The sequence below is a fragment of the Acanthopagrus latus genome, chromosome 5, assembly GCF_904848185.1.
Source record: "Acanthopagrus latus isolate v.2019 chromosome 5, fAcaLat1.1, whole genome shotgun sequence".
In the NCBI taxonomy this organism is placed as follows: Eukaryota; Metazoa; Chordata; class Actinopteri; order Spariformes; family Sparidae; genus Acanthopagrus; species Acanthopagrus latus.
The window spans coordinates 6,352,982-6,373,038 of record NC_051043.1 but is presented as its reverse complement, the minus strand read 5'-3'; the positions used below and the strand labels follow the sequence as shown (position 1 = coordinate 6,373,038).

The 20,057-nt window shown below is 41.7% G+C and overlaps 1 protein-coding gene and 1 long non-coding RNA gene across 6 annotated transcripts; one reads left to right on the top strand and one right to left on the bottom strand.

Annotated features, from left to right (window-relative positions):
• Positions 1-291: 291 nt before the first annotated feature.
• Positions 292-8,001, bottom strand: zfand5a (zinc finger, AN1-type domain 5a). 5 transcript variants are annotated; one of them, XR_005075097.1, is made up of 7 exons: positions 7,674-8,001; positions 4,237-4,398; positions 3,427-3,529; positions 3,216-3,301; positions 2,555-2,683; positions 808-2,256; positions 292-643 (listed from the first exon to the last, which is right to left on the bottom strand). XR_005075097.1 is itself a non-coding variant. In XM_037098318.1 (6 exons), the coding sequence occupies exons 1-6, from the start codon at positions 7,690-7,692 to the stop codon at positions 2,108-2,110; spliced, it is 648 nt and encodes a 215-aa protein (XP_036954213.1). In that variant the 5' UTR covers positions 7,693-8,001; the 3' UTR covers positions 292-2,107. The 5 variants fall into 5 exon arrangements, 4 of the variants coding, with proteins under 4 accessions (XP_036954213.1, XP_036954214.1, XP_036954215.1 ...); XM_037098318.1 differs by having other exon boundaries at positions 292-2,256; XM_037098319.1 differs by having other exon boundaries at positions 292-2,256; positions 7,731-7,995.
• A 7,912-nt stretch (positions 8,002-15,913) lies between these two features.
• On the top strand, positions 15,914-17,659 carry LOC119019579. Its single transcript, XR_005075099.1, has 3 exons — positions 15,914-16,222; positions 16,300-16,337; positions 17,493-17,659. It is a non-coding gene; the product is annotated as an uncharacterized LOC119019579 (long non-coding RNA).
• The last annotated feature ends 2,398 nt before the right edge of the window (positions 17,660-20,057 follow it).

Below are 20,057 nucleotides of genomic sequence, written 5' to 3'. Positions count from 1 at the left end.
ATTCTTAGGCTTCAAATGTCAACCTGTGCACAGACATCAATCATTCTGCAGTGAAGCTCAAGCATTCAGCTGTCAGAACAAGAAGAAAAACATATTGTTAACTGCAGGGGGAAGTTTGAAGTTGCCTCATCCTGGCCTGACAAGGTTATCTCCACAAGAGAGGCCATAATCGGTTCTTCACTGGTGAAAACAAACTGTTGAATTAGCCAAACACACTCCACTAAAACCCTCAACAGCGTTGAGAATTGAGCAAATAGAGAGCTGTGAAAGTCAACACACAACAAAGCTTGGTAATGTCTCTCTGTACAGATTTATTTACATGATACTATTCTGTCGTAATGCTGGATAGCAAGATTATATGTAATACATAAATATCAACACAGTTTGTTGTTTTTTCTTTTTTTGTACAAATTTGCATATAACTAAGAATCAGAAAGGAAAAACTCAAACGGATACATACAGTTGTCTTTAAATGAAAAACATCCTTACAGGGAAAAAAAAAAGAAGGGGAAGAGGCGGGGTTAACACAAGTCACAAACATACATGAATTCAATGTGTCAGGCAGCCATCAAAACACACTTCTGCACAGGTATGTGCGCGTGCGCACACACACACACACACACACACACACACACACACACACCTATGGTGCTCTAAAGCAGACACAGACCAATAGCTGTTAGACAGATGAGAAGTTACATCTAATCTTGGTATCTATTATTTTTCATAAATCTAGCTCTGGCATGCTCCTGTAGTTCTGTAAACATGTGCTGATAAACCGGGTAGCTCCACAGACAAATATGGTACACACACACACACACACTCACACTCACTGTGCTCACATGAACGTTCTGTTAGCGCATTTAAAAAAAAAAGAAAGAAAAAAGTCATGGTTCACATACCCTAGTTCCACAAATGCACTGAAAACATGCGCTAACATCAGTACAATATCGATGGAAGAGGAAAAGCTAATAAAACATAACATAACTGTCTCTCAGCAAATAAAATATCTGAAACCCTAAGTTGAGTGATGCCAAACACTAATGCAGATGAAGAGTTATTCATGCATTTATCCCATTCATTCATTCATGCCCCTACAACATTGTTGCTTAAATTCACCTACCAGGCCTGCCATGGAAGGGTGCCATCCTTCCTCTCAGGCCACACATCGGTACACACAGCCCTACACCAGGCGTCTGTGATTACATCGTGAGCGCAGACCAGTTGGGGAGCGCCTTTACTCATTATTACCATTGAAAGTGTTTATATTCAGTGAAACGTGGATGAATTTGTTTGTCCCTGTCTAGCATGATACCTCCAGTCATAACGGAACAGCCTTATCACAATCAAAGTCAACACAGATGTGCTGATCACCAAGGCTGACTATCACAGATGATCCATTGTTCTGCTGGGGTCAAAGCTGATGAAAACAAAGTACAAGGGAAGACGACAAAGCTTAACACAGCAGCTGTGAGGTAGGTAAAGCTAGGAAAGACAGAGACATGGTAACAAAGCCCCTTGTGCATGGTGGGGGACAGTTGTATAGTTCTCCAAACGCTGACAGACTCCAGTACCGACGGAGCACAGAGCAAGAAGTTCAGGGACACATCTCGTGTGGACTGCTACACTGTGTAGTATGAATGTTTTAAAAGACCTGCCTGTGTCTGACACATGACAGGGTCTGATTAAAATGGTTGTCTACGGTTTGGCACAAAATGGCGCCTGGTTTGGGTGAGAGGAGCACAGCAAATCCTGGACAGTTAGCCTGGGCTGCTTTGAGTAAGACAATACATATTCTTAAAAAAAAGAGAGGACTTAACAGCGGCAAAGTCACACCACAGAAAATTGGATAAAACAAACTAATGAATTAATCAAAAAAGGAGGAAAGTGATCATTCATGCATCTCCCTCAGACAGGATCTTTTCTTTTTTTCTTCTTTTTTCCCCCCGTCATTTTTCTTGAGGTTGTAATTTTGTAAATCAAGTCCTTTCAATCGTCACTTAGCCACTCAAGCCAGTGCTCATTTCAAAAGGTTCACACTCATACTCCAGTCTTTGTCAAAGGTGTTGTCATTGTTGCTGCCTCTGCTGTTGCTGTTTTGTCACATCTATATTCTCTGGATCTTGTCAGCCACCACCACGGGATTCTCCTTGCGGATCTTGGCGGCAGCCTCAGCCTTGTAATCATAGGGACAGTTGTGCTTGTCAGAGTACCGGTGGATGCCACAGAACAGGTTTCCACAGCGACAGTCAAACCCTGGAAGCACAAGTGTAAGGGGTCAAAATTAGAACAATAAGTGAGGTAACAAAAAAAACACATTTTATTTTCCTTATTAATTGACTCTTGTTTAGTTTAAAAAAGGTCAGAAAATGGTGTAATGTGTTGATCAGTGTTTCAGCGACTCAAAGATATTCAGTGTACTGTCAGAGAGGACTAAAGAAACCAGAAATGATTCACAATGACACATTCACATAAATTTGACAGCTAATAACTAAAGCAGCTCACAGCTCTAATATGCGTTTCATCAGATTCCCCTTCATGCCCGCGTGCTCACCTGTAAGGCCAACCCTTTTGCGGCACATGAAGCACCTGTTCTTCTTGGGTTTAGGGGTATCGCCCTTGCTATCGTCACCGCTAGAAGAAGCTACAGGTGTAGGACTAGAAGCAGCAGGCTGGTTTACAACTGAAGAAAGACAACAGGAAAAAAAAAATTAGTCATGGTAAGTTTTATTAGCCATTATCTGATATCTTCAATTTACAAGCAAAACTACTTAATGAGTTTTGTTTAAAGTTCTAGAAGACATTCAAACACACTGGCTGCTGAAATTGTGTACTTTTGTCCCAAATGATAGTAATTAGCATGTTCCTCATCTCTAAATTACCACCTCTTGTTCTTGGCAGAAAAGCATGCACTGCCCTGAGAAAGCCTCTGGCACACAGCATCAAATCTGCGTGTGTCCTCTGGTGTAGAGGTATTTTTAAACAGGTTTATTTTTAGGCCTCCTGTCTTTCTTGGAGGGCTGTAAGTAAAACCAGCAGTTGTGTTTAAGTTATGCTGCGAAGTATCAAAAATAAACTGTGGGTCCTACAAGGCGTTGTTTGCCTTAAGAAGTCTGCATGTGAGCGGTTACCTGCAGGTGGTAAATGTCCACTTGTTTATGTCTGCTAGTCTGTCTGTTGCCAGAAGTGTGTTTGTGTGAGTCTGTGTGTCTTACCAGGCTCTAAGGGTTCTGGCTTGTCCTCTCTTGAGATGCTCATCTCTGTCATTTGTTGAGTCACAGGGAGGGATCCTTGAATAGTTCTGAAGGTTAAATAAAACGAGAACCCTTTAGCCAAAAAAAAAAAAAAAAAAAAAAATCACACATTCTCCGATTTGAAGAAGGCTAATGAACTACCTTTGAACAATGAAACACAGCAGATACTGACCTAGACATGTCTGGTGAAGAGGCAGGGGAGGCATCAACCTTGGCTAGACTGGCTTCTAGTCTCTGGATGGCTGAGGCCTCTGAGGTAGGACTAGCAGCTGAGCCTGTGGATATAAACATGTGGATATAAATAATACTACGAAAATTGTTATGCAAATGTCTACTTCCTGTACCCCTTATACTGCTATTTTATATCTTTATTATAGGTTCATAGTCTCATAAATGTCCTTCTTGGGATGGGTGTTGCAAATTAGCCTCTGCTATAAAAACATAACCACATGCCTATTTCAGTTTATCGATGTATACTGTATCTGATCATGTATCAAATAAACATAATAGTTTTGGACCCTTTCTCAATCTTTTGTCAAAGCTGTATTCAAGATAACCTTCCTCCTCTTTTGTATGGTCTTGTTTGCAACAGGTTTAAACAGGCAGCCAGTGTCACATTGTAAGAGAAACTTCAATGTTTAACCTTAGAAACTTCTAAAGGAGTGAACACCCATGTAACCCTGAACACTGTAATGAACAAAACAGCTGTCTTTCATTACACAGGGAGGAAAAACAGAGGGGGAGGAGAGCTGGGAAAATACACTGGCTGGCCTCGAACTGGTTGTATTTCAAAACAATGTCTACACTTCCAAGAGTCCCTCCTTATTCGTAGGTATAAATATATAGGTCAAAGTATGTTTTTTGTTTCCATCATGAACTCAGGGCTCCTGAAAACCACTTTTTAATATTCTTTCTGAGAAACAGACAGAATCTCTGTCTACACTCTACAAATCTTTTTCGCGTATTAAGTGAATTGACTTACCCATAGGGCTGAGGGGGCTCATTCGGTCACTGCTTTGCTGCCGTGTCAGGTGTTCCTTATAGCACACGGAGCACATGCCATTGGTTCTCGGGTTGCCATAGAAACCACAGCCTGTGGCACAAAGCATGGGCACCGGGCTCTGGTTCGTCTCTTGGGCCATTGCTAACAGAATGAGAGAGACAAAATGCTTATTAGACTGACAGATGTACACAGTATTTCTATGCACCTCAACATGAAATATAATAAAAAGCTTAAAATATTTCCATCACCAGACACATTTCAATGTCAATCTGTTTCCTAAGAAACTTGCTAGGCTGAGAGATAATGGGAGTCATTATGAAAATTAGAGAACAACATGCCTGTGTGGTTTTAGATTTGCCCTTTAGCCTGAAAAGAGTGATGACCGTTTCTCTGCAGGAAGTCCCGGAACAAACAACCCTTGCTGTGTTCTGTTCAGCACCTTGGCAGAAGCTGGACTCTGTTCTGTCCCACAGCTTTGTTAACAATTCACTGTTGTTTCCCCCTTTTCCTCCCCCCTCAAAAACCCTTTTCATAGCTCTGAGAACAGTTATGGTTCTTCCTAACATCTGACCCACAATCACTCATTTGCTGCCTGAGGAAAAAACTCCACTGACATGTGTTAAAGAAAAAAATCTTATGATCGCTAATGTGTCATCATTATGTGTCATAATTATCATGACGACTAAGAACTTTTCACAATAACTAACACTCCCTCATCATCAGTCTGTTCACTTCCACAAATGAAAAGTTCTGACTCACTGGCAGTATAGCAACCACAAAGGGAACAAAAACACAGACGGTAAAATATAGCCCTGTTTTTTTATCAAAAGACATGAGAAAACAAAGATGAAATAAAAGTAGGTCGACAGTTTCAGGAAGTAGTCCCCTCCCTCTGTGTGGTTCTTGCCACATAAGGCATTTCAAAACTTCCCGAGTCATTTCTCTCCACTCATACTCCCATAAACAAGCGTGTGTGTGCGTAACTTGGCAGAACGTGCCGTCCTGTGACGTGGTTGGACTGCAACGCAATACAGCAGGAGTTTGTGCAATGGGAGCTGCTGCCTGTGAGGCAACAGATCAAAAACACCTTGATGAATGAACAAACAGAGACAGGAAGGCCTAGATTAGTTGGGTTAGAGGCATCCTGTCTGCCAGTCCTGCCCTGACCGGTTTACAAATCATGAGATCAACTGATACCAGATTCCCCTCCTCAGAAACTACCAGTGTACATAGCAACAGTGCCATATTTCCCTTGTAAACAACCTTTGGCCCTTTTGTGCTTTAACATGGCAGCTGCTCTGCCTGCCTTGGTGTGTGGCTCGTATATATTCCGGTCACGGACACAAACAGGCGAGCTTAATGTTCCAGGAGAGGCTGGCAGTTGTCTCAGAACGTCCTGTCAGTTCAGACGAGGTGGCCTGACCTCACAAACAGATAACGAGTGCTATTAAATTTTGAGCTACCCCCTCCCTCCTCCTCACCCCTTTCTCTACCCCTGCATGTTATCACTGCCGTGTCAACAAAGGGTTTCCTTGGAAAAGCCCCACAAAGACCTTCTCTCCCTTCACACATCACGTGTTCAACTGCTGACTGCTGAAAAATACCAGACAGGAGGACTGAGCTAGTGGTTGGTAACTCCCGAGTGGCTCGAAAGGAATTTTTCTTTACACGTGAGCAACAGTTTCCTTCTCTTTAAACCCCAAAACACACGTTTATGGTGTGGACAGCTGCATTTAGACTGATGGATTTGGGGTTTTAAATCTCTAATCTTGGACAAGGTCTTTAAGAGAAAAAAAATCCTCAAAAGGAAGGACATCTATTTAAACTGAGACTACACCACAACAACAAAGAGCATGATAAGACCAATAGCAGCTAAAAGCTTAACTGTGACTTGTGACTTTCTGACACAAAGGAACAATGGATGGTGTGGCTCAGCTGTCACATTTGGGCCCAGCTGTCAGACAAATAGCAGGCATGTCAACCTAACCTTCACTAAGAATGATCACAAACAGGGATGGCATAGAAGGTAAAATCCCTCTGGTTACCCTTGTTTAAATCTGCAGCTTCACCCTGACATGAATACACTACATATTTGAGAAGTTGTGTGAATGATTCATGATCAAAAGGGGGTCATTCAGGGAGACAAACATACAGGCTCTTCCTGAAATGCTTGTTGTTGTCGTCAGTGTTCATCATCAACTGATTAAAGAATGCCTCCATGTCTTGAGCACACCAAATACCCTGCCTTGTGCATTCATATTGTTGTAAAATACCATGCATCCGACAGGGCAAGTCAGGGGGTTTCCAGCACCGAGCAGATTACCAGTCCTTTTCACTCACCAACTTCCTTTCACAAAAACACTCGCAGCAATAAAATGTGATCAGTGGTCTGGCAGAAAACCGTGCAGTTTGGTTTTGACGCCTGAGCCCAGTTTGAAGAACACAAAGCATGAAAATCTGCCGCAAACAAAAGAGGAAGACTTTGCCTCTCTATCAGTCGCAGGCTTAGCTCATATTTCAGGCCCTGCTGTGGCTGAAAACTACTGAGTCACACTGAAGGACAGGACAGAAAAAGCCCTCTGTTGTTTTGTTACAAGCACTAAATTAATGTATTTGAACGGACACAATGGGGGAAATAACCATCAGAGGCCAGCAGGAAGGCATCAGCATTGATGTTTTCTGAAATAACCCACAGTCTAGACAGTGTGGTCTCTGCCCCCTTTGTTTCTTCTTTCTTCCTTTGTCTACAATCTCCCTGCTTCCTGTTTAGACATCGTTTCGTATCTGGCCTCCCTCGCAGCATTTCTCCTAATAACCATTTTCTGCGTGTTTACAACGAGCAAATGTGAACAACCTCCATTATATAATCACACTTAAGTACTTAAAACGACTTGCCACACAGCTCCAAACACCAAGCCGATCTTGTTTTCTCCCAAGCTGAAACTACAGCAAACACAAGGCAAAGCTGCCCTGGCAGTTCATTTAATATTTAACCAAAAGCTCTGTAGTAAATTTAGAGGAACTACCTCGCTCTACTTGCCTATTCGGCTTATGAATTTTCTATTTCTAGACAGGAATTAGCAGGCTTTGGTTCCCCATCCCCCAGCTCGAAGCAAACAGGAAAACAGAGACAGCAACCAGCACAAGCTAGCTCCCTCCCCTGTTTTTCTCCTGAACCAGACGGAGTCACGTTTGAGAGCTTGTGATATTCCCAATCATGGGGGGGTGGGGGGGGAGCGATGGTGGTGGTGCTGTAAGTGTCGGCGGTGGCAACTTCAACTAGCAAATAACGAAAAGGCTTGTTTACCACACAATACCATCACGCACACACCACCTGACCTTTCAATCCAGCGTTAAAGGTCGCCATGACCGACCATCAGCACAGTTAAACACCCGTCGTTCTTTTCGTTATTTACCTCGATAGGGAAAATTCATCCTTGTTAAGAAAACGAAAAATAATCCAAGATCATCACCTGCTGAAAATCGATGAAGTTTCTCGCGAGACGACAGGAAAAGTGGCCGTTTTGTCCTGGCAGAAGAAAAAAGGTCGAGGGTCTCACGTCCTGGCAGCGTCCCCTTTTCTCTATCTAGACGTGTTTTCGTGGCGTTGTCCTTCGTGTCAGGCAGGTTTAGGTGGGTTATATTCTCCCGTCCTCGCCCTCCTACCTCTCTTTCTTTCTCTCTCCGTCTCTCGTCCCTTCTGGATGGATGTTTGTTTCCTTCTTTAGTAAGAGGAGTGGCGGATGATGTCACGGGTAAAACAACGTGTTGCCATTGGCTGCCAGCGGAGCCCCCGAGCGCTATGTACAGTTCAGCGAGACAGAGGGGGGCGGGGGTGGTCGCCTGAGCGCATGCGCGTAGTCGGTGTCGCTTTATTACACATCTATTCGTCATCCTCCTACAAGACCACGAATCTTTTTATTGAGTAATCCAGCTAAATGAATGGATAAGTGAATCATGGTGCTGACATGACTAAAAAACAAAAAAGAAACGATGAATACCTTTATGATCATAATAGTAATCATCCTGGGGATGCCTCCTCTTTGTTAAAGATCCCATATCTCTGAGAGGGGACTATTTTGTTGGTACAACAGGCCCCACCTCACCTGGCCTGTAGCATGATTATATCTGTCAGATCACCAAAACAAGTGTGATTTATAAGTTGAAAGATATAGATGCCTGTTTATATGCTGTAGCACATGCAAAGACACACACATACACACACACACACACACACACACACACACGCACACAGACACAACCACTTGTTGTGTTGATATTGAGAGTGTAAACATGTTTTCTGAGACCTAACAACAAACAGGAGGGATGGGTGATATTTGATTTCAAATGGACTCAACACCATGATACCATGTGAATGTGTCATTAGTAGATATATCATCTGGCTAATTTCATCAGCTGATGGTAGTGTATATGTTGTTCGATATGTGTTGATATAAAGAAAAGAGCCCAGCCAATTTCTGGGCCTATATTGGTGTAATGGTTGACATACATACATATTTTGCAATAATACCTCAAATGTGCTTACCAAATACTTGTAACAAAGATTTGTAATGGAGGCAGTGTATTTTATAAATTTAATAATAACCATTACCATCTAAAATAACATCAGTGCACTGAAGCAGTGAACCTCACTGTGAATTTAATATTCATAAATTACCCCAAGAACCTCTTCATGCATTATAATCTCTTAAAAATGAATAGCCATTAAGAAACAACCAATACATCAGTCTGGGTCTAGTAAAAACCCAGGGCGGTTTACTGTTTAAGTGTTTGTTAACCACATTTTAAGGTTTACTGCAGAAAAAGTGAGTATGTGTCAACTGATATATTGATATACAACATTTTACTTCATGATTTCGATATCAGCATTGCACCAAATTAAAAAAAAAAAGAGTATCAATTGGGGTATCATCATTAGTAGGCTGCTTCTGAACACATTGTCATTTACTATGTTCAAACAAGAGACCGCTCACAAAATTAACATATATAACCTTTATTTAATCAAGTAATCTCACATGTTTATAGTGTGAATTCATCAGTCTTCAATGTAAGTTTCTAAAAGACCAATTAATCTTTTGCTATCACTCCTATGGATGTCAGTAGTGATACTAACAACAGGCCTTGAAGTGGTGGCATCGAAACTTGAGGTTCATTGGCCCACCCCAAATGAGGACCCTCTTTTACATAATCTATTATTTACCTCTTTGTACCTAATGGTAATTTTAACAATCACACCTACATGCCCTACCCAAACCCAGAATCTGAACTGAACCCAAACATGATTGTTACCCCGATCCTAAAACAAAAACAGGAAAAAATATCATCAATCCAAAAGTCTACAACATTCCCTAATCCCTTATCCGTACCAAAACTATCACAATTCAGTGCCTAACCCACTCACTAAACCAAACCTGAACATAATACTAACCTTATCTCTAAAAACAAGTCTTGACTATCAAACAGCCTTGTGAAGATGTGAGAACCAACCAGAATGTCCACACGTTCCGAAGATGCCCTCACTCACTGTAGGTTAAAAACTTATCACGGTCGTCATTATCTAGCAAGTACAAGTACGCACACACATAGATACGCACTCACCGTGTTAAGTCTAGTGCGTAAACATGTCTTGTGGGAGGTTACAAAAGATAAGAGCTGAAAAGCACCAGGACATATTTTCAGGATGTTGGCTACAGTACATACAGTATAGTTAGAAGCTGGTTGTGCAATTAATTTAGTTTTTTAAACAGAGTTGTAGCCACCACTGAGGACCTTTACGTCATGTTCTCAGGAATTCAGAGAGTTTACACACAAGGTACACACACTGAGCTCTAAAGATGGAGTGTGTTTGTGTTAGTAAGGTGTTTTAGGCCAAAAACATGTTAAAATAAATGGATTTCATATTCCTCTGACAGACATTGATATAGTATCAATACATTTTTAATTTATTAAAAAATATATGAAAAGTACATAAATAAAGTAGGACTGGGCTCAGTAAAATCTTGGCTACACCTGTCCTGGTAAATCTGTTTTTAAAGAAAGCCAGCTCATGATACTGATGATAAACAACAGTTACATGATCTGCCTCAACAGTCACTGAACTTGCAGTATCAACCCCTCATGTGACCTTTTTTCTTCTCTCAGGTTTTACTTAGGCCTGCTGTTTTTAATGCCAGCAGCCACTAGATATTATCTGTAGCTCATGTTTTTGTGAAATATGAAAACACGTTCCTTCTTCTCACTCACAGTGTGTCTTCTTCTCACCTGTGTGCTGTATAGTTAGCCCTGCAGGTCTAACAAGTCCCGACTTATTCCCCCGCCTTGTCAGTATAACGTCACACACATCCCCAGGCTCTGTAGGCCACGTTGGGCTGAAAACAAACACTTGTGGGGCAGGGCCGCGTGGTGTTTGTGTGTGTGTGTGTGTGAGGGAACATGCTGTCATATATCAGTAAGTGGTTTCTTGGAAACTTAAGAGGGCTAGTACAGTCTGGAAGCCATTGGAGAGCTCTGTCTGTTTGCTCCAGCTCAAACCAGAGCCCACTGGAAACTGGAAGAAGGTTTAGTCAAGTGAAAGTAAAAGTAGAGTGACTTCTGAGCTTCCCCTAGATTTCTTAGGGGGAATATATATATACACACAAACACAGATATTTGTTTACACAGACAACATTGGTGTCATCATCATCTGGCCTCATGTTGTTGTAATAAAACACATGTAGAAATGAACAGAAGATAAATGTCTCATTAAAAGTTGATGATGCTCCCTTTACATGTACGTCTGAAAATAGATGACCTTTTCATGCGACACAACAGTCACTACCCACATACTTCCATGCATTCTTTATGTTGACAAGGATGTTACAGCCATGTTACAGTACAGCCACTACAGCGTCAAGCGTCAGAGTCAAATCAGTTTCACGAACCCCTCTGTTTTAACTTTGCCATTGTCCAACTCATTTTCAATTCAGTCCAATCTCCTCCCAGCTGTTTTGTAACTGTTCGTCCCTGTGCCCGGGAAAAGTAGAATCATACAGTACAGATGTTTAAAATGTCTCGCCAACTTTTAAAACTTTACCCATGTCTTGTGGTCATGTCTCACTTGAACTACTAGCTACACTGCTACACTGGCCCCCACGACTAGAGGTGCTTCTCCATTGGTCAGTACCAATGAGCTTACAGAAAACATGCAGACAGATGGATGAAATAAAGTACGGACAGAAGGCTCTGTCGGGCCTTGCTTAATTCACAGGGCTTAACAATTTTTTACTCAGATATTAATTATTTATTTTTGAGAAAGATATGCCCACATTAATAATAAATTTAAGTGAGACAAAAGTCTCACAACTATATAAAAGTTTGATCTGGCTTCTCACAAACAGTTCAGAGAGTTGAGCTGCACCTGGCAAATGGTCATTGATCAACAGCAATGGTTGACTATCAGCTTTAGTCAGATTGTGAAAGGTACTATATGTAAGCATTGGAATATTTGTATCGCCAATGTGTCAACTGATTGTTGACTGATTTCTGTGTAGACACAGGGCATTGTTTTCTGGAAACAGCACACACTGTGCAACTCTAGATATAATTAGCTTAGAATTGGAGTCTGCTAACACCAACAAAATGATGGGCACCCACCACAACACGACATCCAGTCAAAGCTAACATTACTTCAAAGCATGCGAAATACAGGGCACTATGCTTACTTTATATACAAGGAGTATATGAGCACATGTAGGTGCAGTTGTGATGGGAAAAGCAGTTGAGGCATAGGCCTCCACAGACCTGCTGCACACACAAGCTCTGACATGCAACTATATCATTTGGATCTGTCAGCGATAAAGTTCCACCCTGCAGAGATGAACTGATTATAGATCCAGAAAAAAATAACCTTTAAAAGTAAAGATCCAATCAAATACTCAGTGCAAAATAAGAAATAACGGGTGTCATCTTTTGCAATGCCTGCACGTGTTCCACCCAAACCGTCGTTGGGAAGCACAGGGGGGATGTTTGTTTTCCTCCTGAGCCAAAGCCGGTTCTTGCCTCGAGGCTGTTAACGCCATTCACATTTCCAGCATCTGGGGAACAACAGATGAGACTTTCCTTTGTCTTAAGAAGCTCCAGGATGTATTAACTGAACACTGTAACCCAAACGGTACATTTACTGCTTAAAATAACTTCAGGGCCTTTCAGACACAACAAGATTCGAGGTATTTAGCTTGCTGAACCACAAACTCTTATCCACTCCACTATTTGTATCTTAGTGGTGACTTAGCTTGCTTGATGCTAGCTGTTTCTTAGCTATGCGGGATGTGTCTGAAGTTGGTTGTTCCTTAATGGTAGCGGATGAAGGCAAGCTACTGAGTATCATGGAACCTATGGTCTGAATAAAATGCAGCAACATTACAGATAGTAATGTTTCTCTATATATGATTTTCATCTCTACCCCCCACCTCCAAAATTAACAGTGTTATTATGGATCCCACCAGACTTCTTTTAAGACCCACCCTCCGTTATGTGGGATTGGTTGGCTTCATTGGTTGTGTTCTTCTGCGCATGACTCAATCTGGTAACTCACACAGCTCCTGTTTTTCTTCAGATACAGTTGTTTATGTGCTGTAGTGTCACGGTTCAACACACCAACCTCTTCGGTCTCTCTCTTCTGCTTCTGCTGCTCTTCTGGGGGTCTCTCTTTCAGTAGGTAGAGAGAAAGTGGTCAGTGTGTTTACTGGTGAAGCTACACCTCACAGTCCGCTGTGTCACTCCTGCTGCTGGCTGATTGTTTCATAAACCAACCAGAAGAAAAAATCAGTGCGAGCACCACAGCAACAGGATGCTGACCGCTGTCTTCCCTTCAGTGGCCATTAATAAGAAGGGTTTCACATAATGTATCTATAATCTCTGAAAACCAAAAGCTAGTCGGGGATTATCTGAGTCACTGCAACTGTGGAGTGACCAGTAATTATCTGAACAGTTTGAAAGCCTTACAGTAGCTCTTTGTTATCATTTGGAGCGAATAAAAGAAAAACAAGCTGAGTCATCAAGGGCTTGAGCAGCACATTCCCACTTGTTTTAAGCCATTTATTCAGTTTCACACAATGTTAATGATGTCTCTATTTCTTGTCTTTTCATAAAGAGTTGCTTTGATGACAGATCATTTGCATACAATTTAAAACAAATGTGTTATGGTAAGCTCCTCAGAAAACAGGAATAATGTAATCATGTGATGAAGGGGTGAAATACTGAACAACCACTGAATGGCAGTCACGGTTTTTTGCTTGTGAAAACTCATCATGTGCCATTTCTATGCAAATCTTCCACCACGTTTCAGACCCAGTTGTCCAGTCCCCTGATTGTACAGGCATTTTTTTTGACTAAAGAAAGCACAGGGAGGTAGGGGGAGGGCAAGGGGAAAACTGGTCTGTGTTTTACACTGAGGTCTTTGTGTGGGAGTGTGTGTTAATGTGCCCTGTACGGAGAAACAGAGAAGAAGGACCGTGTGTACGTGAAATGTATGTCTGTTTAGTATGTGAAGGTTCATGAGCTCCAGCAGGGGGAGGGGGGCAGCTGAGGAGAGAGTGGGAGGTGTCGAGTATCATTCCCCATCCCCCTCGCTGTCATAGCTTCTTCATGTGTGTGTGTGTTTGTAGGTTTTGGTACTACCGAGTGTGTATGCATGTGTGTGTGTGTGTGTGTGTGTGTGTGGGTGGGTGGATAGGACTAATAGTTCTTCCAAAAAAAAAAAAAATCCCCAACCATGACATGCACACGTGAGCAGCCGAAAATGACAACATTACCATGACAACAGATGTATACAATTTTGTTGTATCAGTCTGTGTACGTGTGTGTATCTGTGTTTGTGTGTGTGTGTTTGTGTGTGTGTGTGTGTGTGTGTGTGTGTGTGTGTGTGTGTGTGTGTGTGTGGATAAGTGGGTGTGAGGATTACTTCTGTGGATCTGGAACAGCCTGTCTGTAGTTACTAGGCAGATATTGGCCCACACCCGACACACACACACGCTCACACACACACACTCACACACAGGCACAGCTTGCCTGTGTCTGGCGTCGGCGTGGTGAGACACTGTTGATAAAGGGGCTCGTGGTGGAAATGGCAGCTTATCCATTTACATAAGCTGTGTGCGGGGCTTGATAAGCTCTGCACTGAGGTCGACTGATACCATTGCTTCAAAACTTGATCCCTCACCCTGCTCTCTCCACATCCAACTCCATGTGCAGCCTTTTGATGAAGGGGACCACGGTGTGTGTGCATGTGTGTGAGTGTCTGTGTGCGTTAATATAAGTAAAGAGAAACGTTTCAGAAACAGAGGGTGCATGTCTGTGTCGATCTGGGACAACTTTGCTGTAAATGCATGGTGTTTTCAGTTCCATTGACACAACTGATTTTTCAGTAATTGCTGAGGAAACATGCGAATGAAATGTAACATGGAAGTACATTAACTCAAGTACTGTACGCTTTTGAGGTATTTGTACTGTATTTCAATTTTCTGCTACCTTACACATCTACTCCTCTACATTTTGGAAGCAAACATTCAGAGGTTTGGAATGGAGCCACTGTGAATTGGACGTGAGTCGACTCAAGTCACTGTTTTGATGACTTGCAACTTGACTTGACAGAAAATAAAGGACGTGAGTCTCAAATCAAGACTTGAAGTTTTCAATTTAGTCCATTGATTTCTGGCTGTTAATATTCAACCTTTTAAAAGTAAAGTTGATGGAGTATTTTTGGATGGAGAAGAAATAAAGAAAGTTTTACAAAGCTTTAATTTGATCTATGTCACTGAATCTAAATAAACAAATTGCATTTATCGTTACACTTGTTGAACATGTTGGATAAATTGGGCAATAATATAATTATTCTAAGTATTAATAGCTTAACTTTTCTCTGTTGTAAAGACCAGATACTGCTGGTAACACTGAAGTTTCTTCGGTGGGGAAACAGTGGCTTGAGTCGCCTTAACTAAGGACTGTCGGTAGTGTTGTATAAAGTACCCAAAAGCCATACTTAGTCAAAAGTATTGTGTTAAAATATTACTTTGTTCAAGTGAAAGTCACCCATACAAATAGTATTCAAGTACTAGTCTTAAATTCTTAAAGTATCTGATATTAAAGGTATCTAAGTATCAAAAATACAAGTAAAAGTAAACTATACATATATTTACAATTATGAACATACTATAGATTATAGGTCAATCAATTATTGGTGTAGCCAAATATCATATTTGATATTCAGCATATAACTTAAAAAGTAAAGTTATCACAATAATGTAGTGAGTAAAAAAGTACAATATTTGCCTCTAAAATGTACACAAGTAAAGTACAACTAATAATATTCTAATACTCATTTATTTAACCAGAAAATCAGATTAAAAAAACTGTTTTGATAATAAAAAGAATACTAAATATCTGAACTATACCACCAGCACCAACAGTATACCACAGGGAGATGTGACAGCTGATCACATCTCTTTGTGGTATACTGTTAGTGCCACTGTTGCAAAAACAGTGCGAACAACATGGCTACCGTTATCGACCTGGCTACTGTCCAAAGCAAGAAGCAACCTTAAGAATCCCCATCTGCCCTAGAAATCTTGATCTCAGTGCTGTGAAAGGCAGAGTAAAAACCCCTGCTTGTATTAATAAACATGCAGGTTTTGTTACTTACTGATCATGTTGAAGGAATGCCAGTTTTAAACTGCCTGAAATACCTGTGGCGAGGGGAAACACACTCTTGTACTCTTGTAACCTCGGTTTCTGTCTCTCTCCCTCTACACTTTCCATGAGCGGGATTCTTTTTCTTCTTTTCTTGTCAGTTATTTCCACCATTACCTGGTGACAGGGACCAGGGAAAACAATACCTCTTCCTGTTTTGGATGTGTAATGGCAGATGCTTCCTTCGTGCTGTGCATTTTTGCAGGAACAATCGAACGAGGTGAATAGATGAATAGCATTGTGAAAACAAAGTTATAAGGAACTAATCTATATGTGGATGGTGTCATTTTTCTACAGATCATTACACTAATCAGAATTTACTTCCAAATGATAAGGTAAGGCAAAAAAGTTGTCTATTGTCAGTTTATGTACATTTAATGTAAGTTCTATTTGTATGGATGACTTTTCATCAAAATAATTCTTTAACACAATATCTTTACTTCTACTCAAGTATGACCTTTGGGTCACGTATGTGGAAAAAGTGCAAAGAAGCAAGATATTGTGAAAGAGATTTTGAGCAAGAGAAAGTAAGAACAACAAGCAGATCAAATGAATGTGATCTGCTGATTCAGCACCCGCTGACCATTCAGTCCCTCTCTTGTGCTGCTGCACAACTCCTCTGCATCTCTCATGAATGTGTTTCTTGTTATTTCTGACCAGGGAGGAGTCCCCCCAGACTTTCCCACCACACACTCTGTCACACACTGTCTTAACGGTCTGCTTCTTCCGTTCTCCTCCTTTCTCTGCACTCACAAACCTCACCGTACATGAATATCTGCATGACTGTTGGTATGACATGGCGTACATCTGTGTGTGTGTGCGCGCGAGTGTGGTTCATGTGGAAAGTTGCAAAAAGGGGTTCATGTCTATCAGTGTATTTATGCTGCTATTTGTTGCCATTTACATACAGCTCTGTGTGTCCTTTGCAGCCAATATATGAGACTCTATATTTGACCGCATGCCTGCGCGTGGTGAACAAATGTGAACCCCTGCGTGTGAGTGCGCATGTGTGTGTGTGTGTGAAAGAGAGAGAGTGTGTGTGTACATGTGTGTGCAGCAGATGTCCTGTGTTCTGTTCTGTTCCCCAGACTGGCTGGTCTTTGTTGCTGCTCCCTCGTGCAGACTGGCCTGGCCACGTGCTTCTATGTCTGCAAGGACAAGCCACACCTCCGTCGCTTTAATCTGTCAATCGCAGCGGCCAAGTCCCGCCTCTAACAGCACCCTCATTCTGACAGGGTCCGCCTCCGTGCTTGATGACGCTGTTTTTACTCACGCATACTTACCATGCTTCCCTTCTCTCTATCTCTCTCTCTCTCTCTCTCTCTCTCTCTCTCTCTCTCACACACACACTCCCACTCTATCTGCAGTAGTGCCATGAACACGCTCTGCAAAGTTGAGCAATACACTTCCTCCTCTTCCAACCATTTTCTAGGGAAATTTGGGGCTGAAATGTCCTTCCTAAAAATGATTTCTTCCTCTTCTTCCAACAGTCAGAACCACCCAGAAACAGGAAGAAGGACTGCAGTGAAGAGCAAAACAAGGGAGGGAGAGATTCAGCTGAGGACGCGCTGAGTTTTGAAGTAAAGATTTCTGGGTTTATGAAAGGAAAATTTTCCTTCTATGGATGTTGTAAAGATTTGCCATTAAACCAGGATGAACTTCCAACAGTTGCCTGTTTTTCTTTAGTCTCTCTTCAACGTGAAAACAAGTCTAACCTCTGCTCAGAGGCACTCAATCATCCCTGACAGTCCTCCAGGTAAACAACCAATATCACATTGAAACTGCACATGATACTGTGTGCCCTAGACATCTTTAATGACAAGTCTCTTTGTACTCATTTGGAATCACTTTGCCGAAAATGTGTTCATAGTCTGAGTCACACCTGACTAACCTGCACCCCCCTCCTCTTAGCTCCCTCCTCTCTCTGACAAAAACAGCCACGTTTGCCCTCGGGGCCACAACTCCCTGCTGCTTTACATTTAGTGTCAACATTTGTGGAGCTGAGGAGGCTTTATTGCTATACAAAGTTCACAGGCTGAATGCTGTCAGCAGGGAAAAGACAGTCATACCGACAGTGCCTGTGTGGTTGTTTTTGACTCTTACGGTGCACTAAAGGAAATAACAAGTAGACTTTTGGACTTGACACTTTGATTTGAAGAAATCAACTTCATAGAGTGTTGCTAACGATAACCCTGATATACGATGTGTTTTCTAGGAACTCATCACATTTACGTTTAGCATTTAATAGGGAACAGCACAATGCCTCTGACCTCACTGCACAGGCTTCCTCTGTGTTGTTTGTCCTGCCTCTCTAACCTGCAGGGAGCTCGGCGACAGACTGATCTTCTGTTACAGAGCTGCTGTTTGACTCACGCTGCACATGCTGGTTCCCTTTGCAGCCTTTTGCAACGCCAACTCTGAGATGAATCACTGTCTCATGCCTGCACACTGATAACGAAAACTGCTTTTAGTTGTACTAAACAAAAAAACAGCGCACACACAGTGAATATGTACAGCAACACACTCAATTCATTTTTGCTTATCAACAGGTACACAGAGGGACACATGTCAGTACAGTCTAGAACAGAACAAAACACATTCTGGTACACATTAACTTCTCTTCTATTATCTCTTCTTTGCGCTCTGAAAAGAACGTTCTTCATTGTGATTCCCATATCGTCTGTAATTCACATTTATATTTAGAATTTTGAGTTTCATGGTCCACAAAACTTTTCTGGACTTTAAAAAAAAACAACAACAAAAAAACCCCAAACGAAATAAAGCAACAGAAAAGAAAATGAAATGGCTCCATTCAGCTCATCTGGCATAATCCAAGTCTCTGGAGGCCCTGATATCCCAAATTGATTTGAAAATATATTTTTTACACCTTCAGTGTCGAGCTCTTCAGACAAGGTGCATGCTCACACTTTCAGCTTTGCAGCTACAGTGAAGATTCCAGCTTAAAAAAGCATGTCAATAGACTAGAATAGACTTGGCTTATGTATGATGAGCTTCGAGCTCCAGAAATGTTTTGTGGACTACGAAACTTCCCCCGTGATTCCATCGGCATGAGGGTGAGAAGATAAACACTGAATGCATTTTTACTTTTGGGTGAACTTGTCCTTTAAAAGGGGACCACATGTTATCACTTAGTACCAGTAATCACCTGCAGTTTGACAGAAAAATGTGTATTACACATTGCATGTGCCCATAAGACCACATCAGTTCAACCAAAAATAACTACATTTTTTGGTATCTCGCCAGGCAGTTAGTTTTGGATTGATTTGTCGAGGGACTCTTTGTTTTGGAGAAATCATCCCAAAGAAATGTTTCAGGTTTCTGGACAGAAACCCCCCAAATATCTGCTTGTCTAGATATTACAAGTAAGTTTGTATCATTCTTTTTATCTGCATGGATCAACCTTATGGGTATACCCAGTTTTATCAATCTTGAAACGTTTCTTAATAGAGTTTGGTGGCCTGTAATTTGTCATTGTGATTTATCCAACTCACAGTTTCTTTTGATGCCACTCTCTGCCTGAGTAGCCCTGGCGACCTCCCTCACCTCTCTGTTCAACGATTCAACGATTCCTGCAGCTAAGTTTAGCAAGAGGAAACTGATCTCTTTCCCTGCCCCCGTTGCCCACATATCATTCACGAGTTGAAGAACAAGAACACAAACTTACATGTCTGTGACGCTTTGGGCTTTTCTCCACACGTGCGTGTGCAAACATACAGGGGCACGCATACAGAAAAAAAAAGTCGGTTGAAGATAAAAATAATCTTTACCAAAGCAGAAGTGGTTCTTCCTACACATGCCTGTACAGAGCAAGACCGCCCTCTACAGGTTCACTGGCTGGGAGCTCACCTCTGCAGTCTCTTCCAGATTTGTTACACGGTCACGAGGTTGGTTTTACGCACACAGGCTTCTCAAATGTTAACATTACATTCTGGCCTCAGCAATGGTTGGTGTTTGTCTCAAAGGAATGAATGTATCCATCATCCTCGTGAGACGTACACTGCGTGACTAACCCCAACCCTTGGGATTAATCTTAG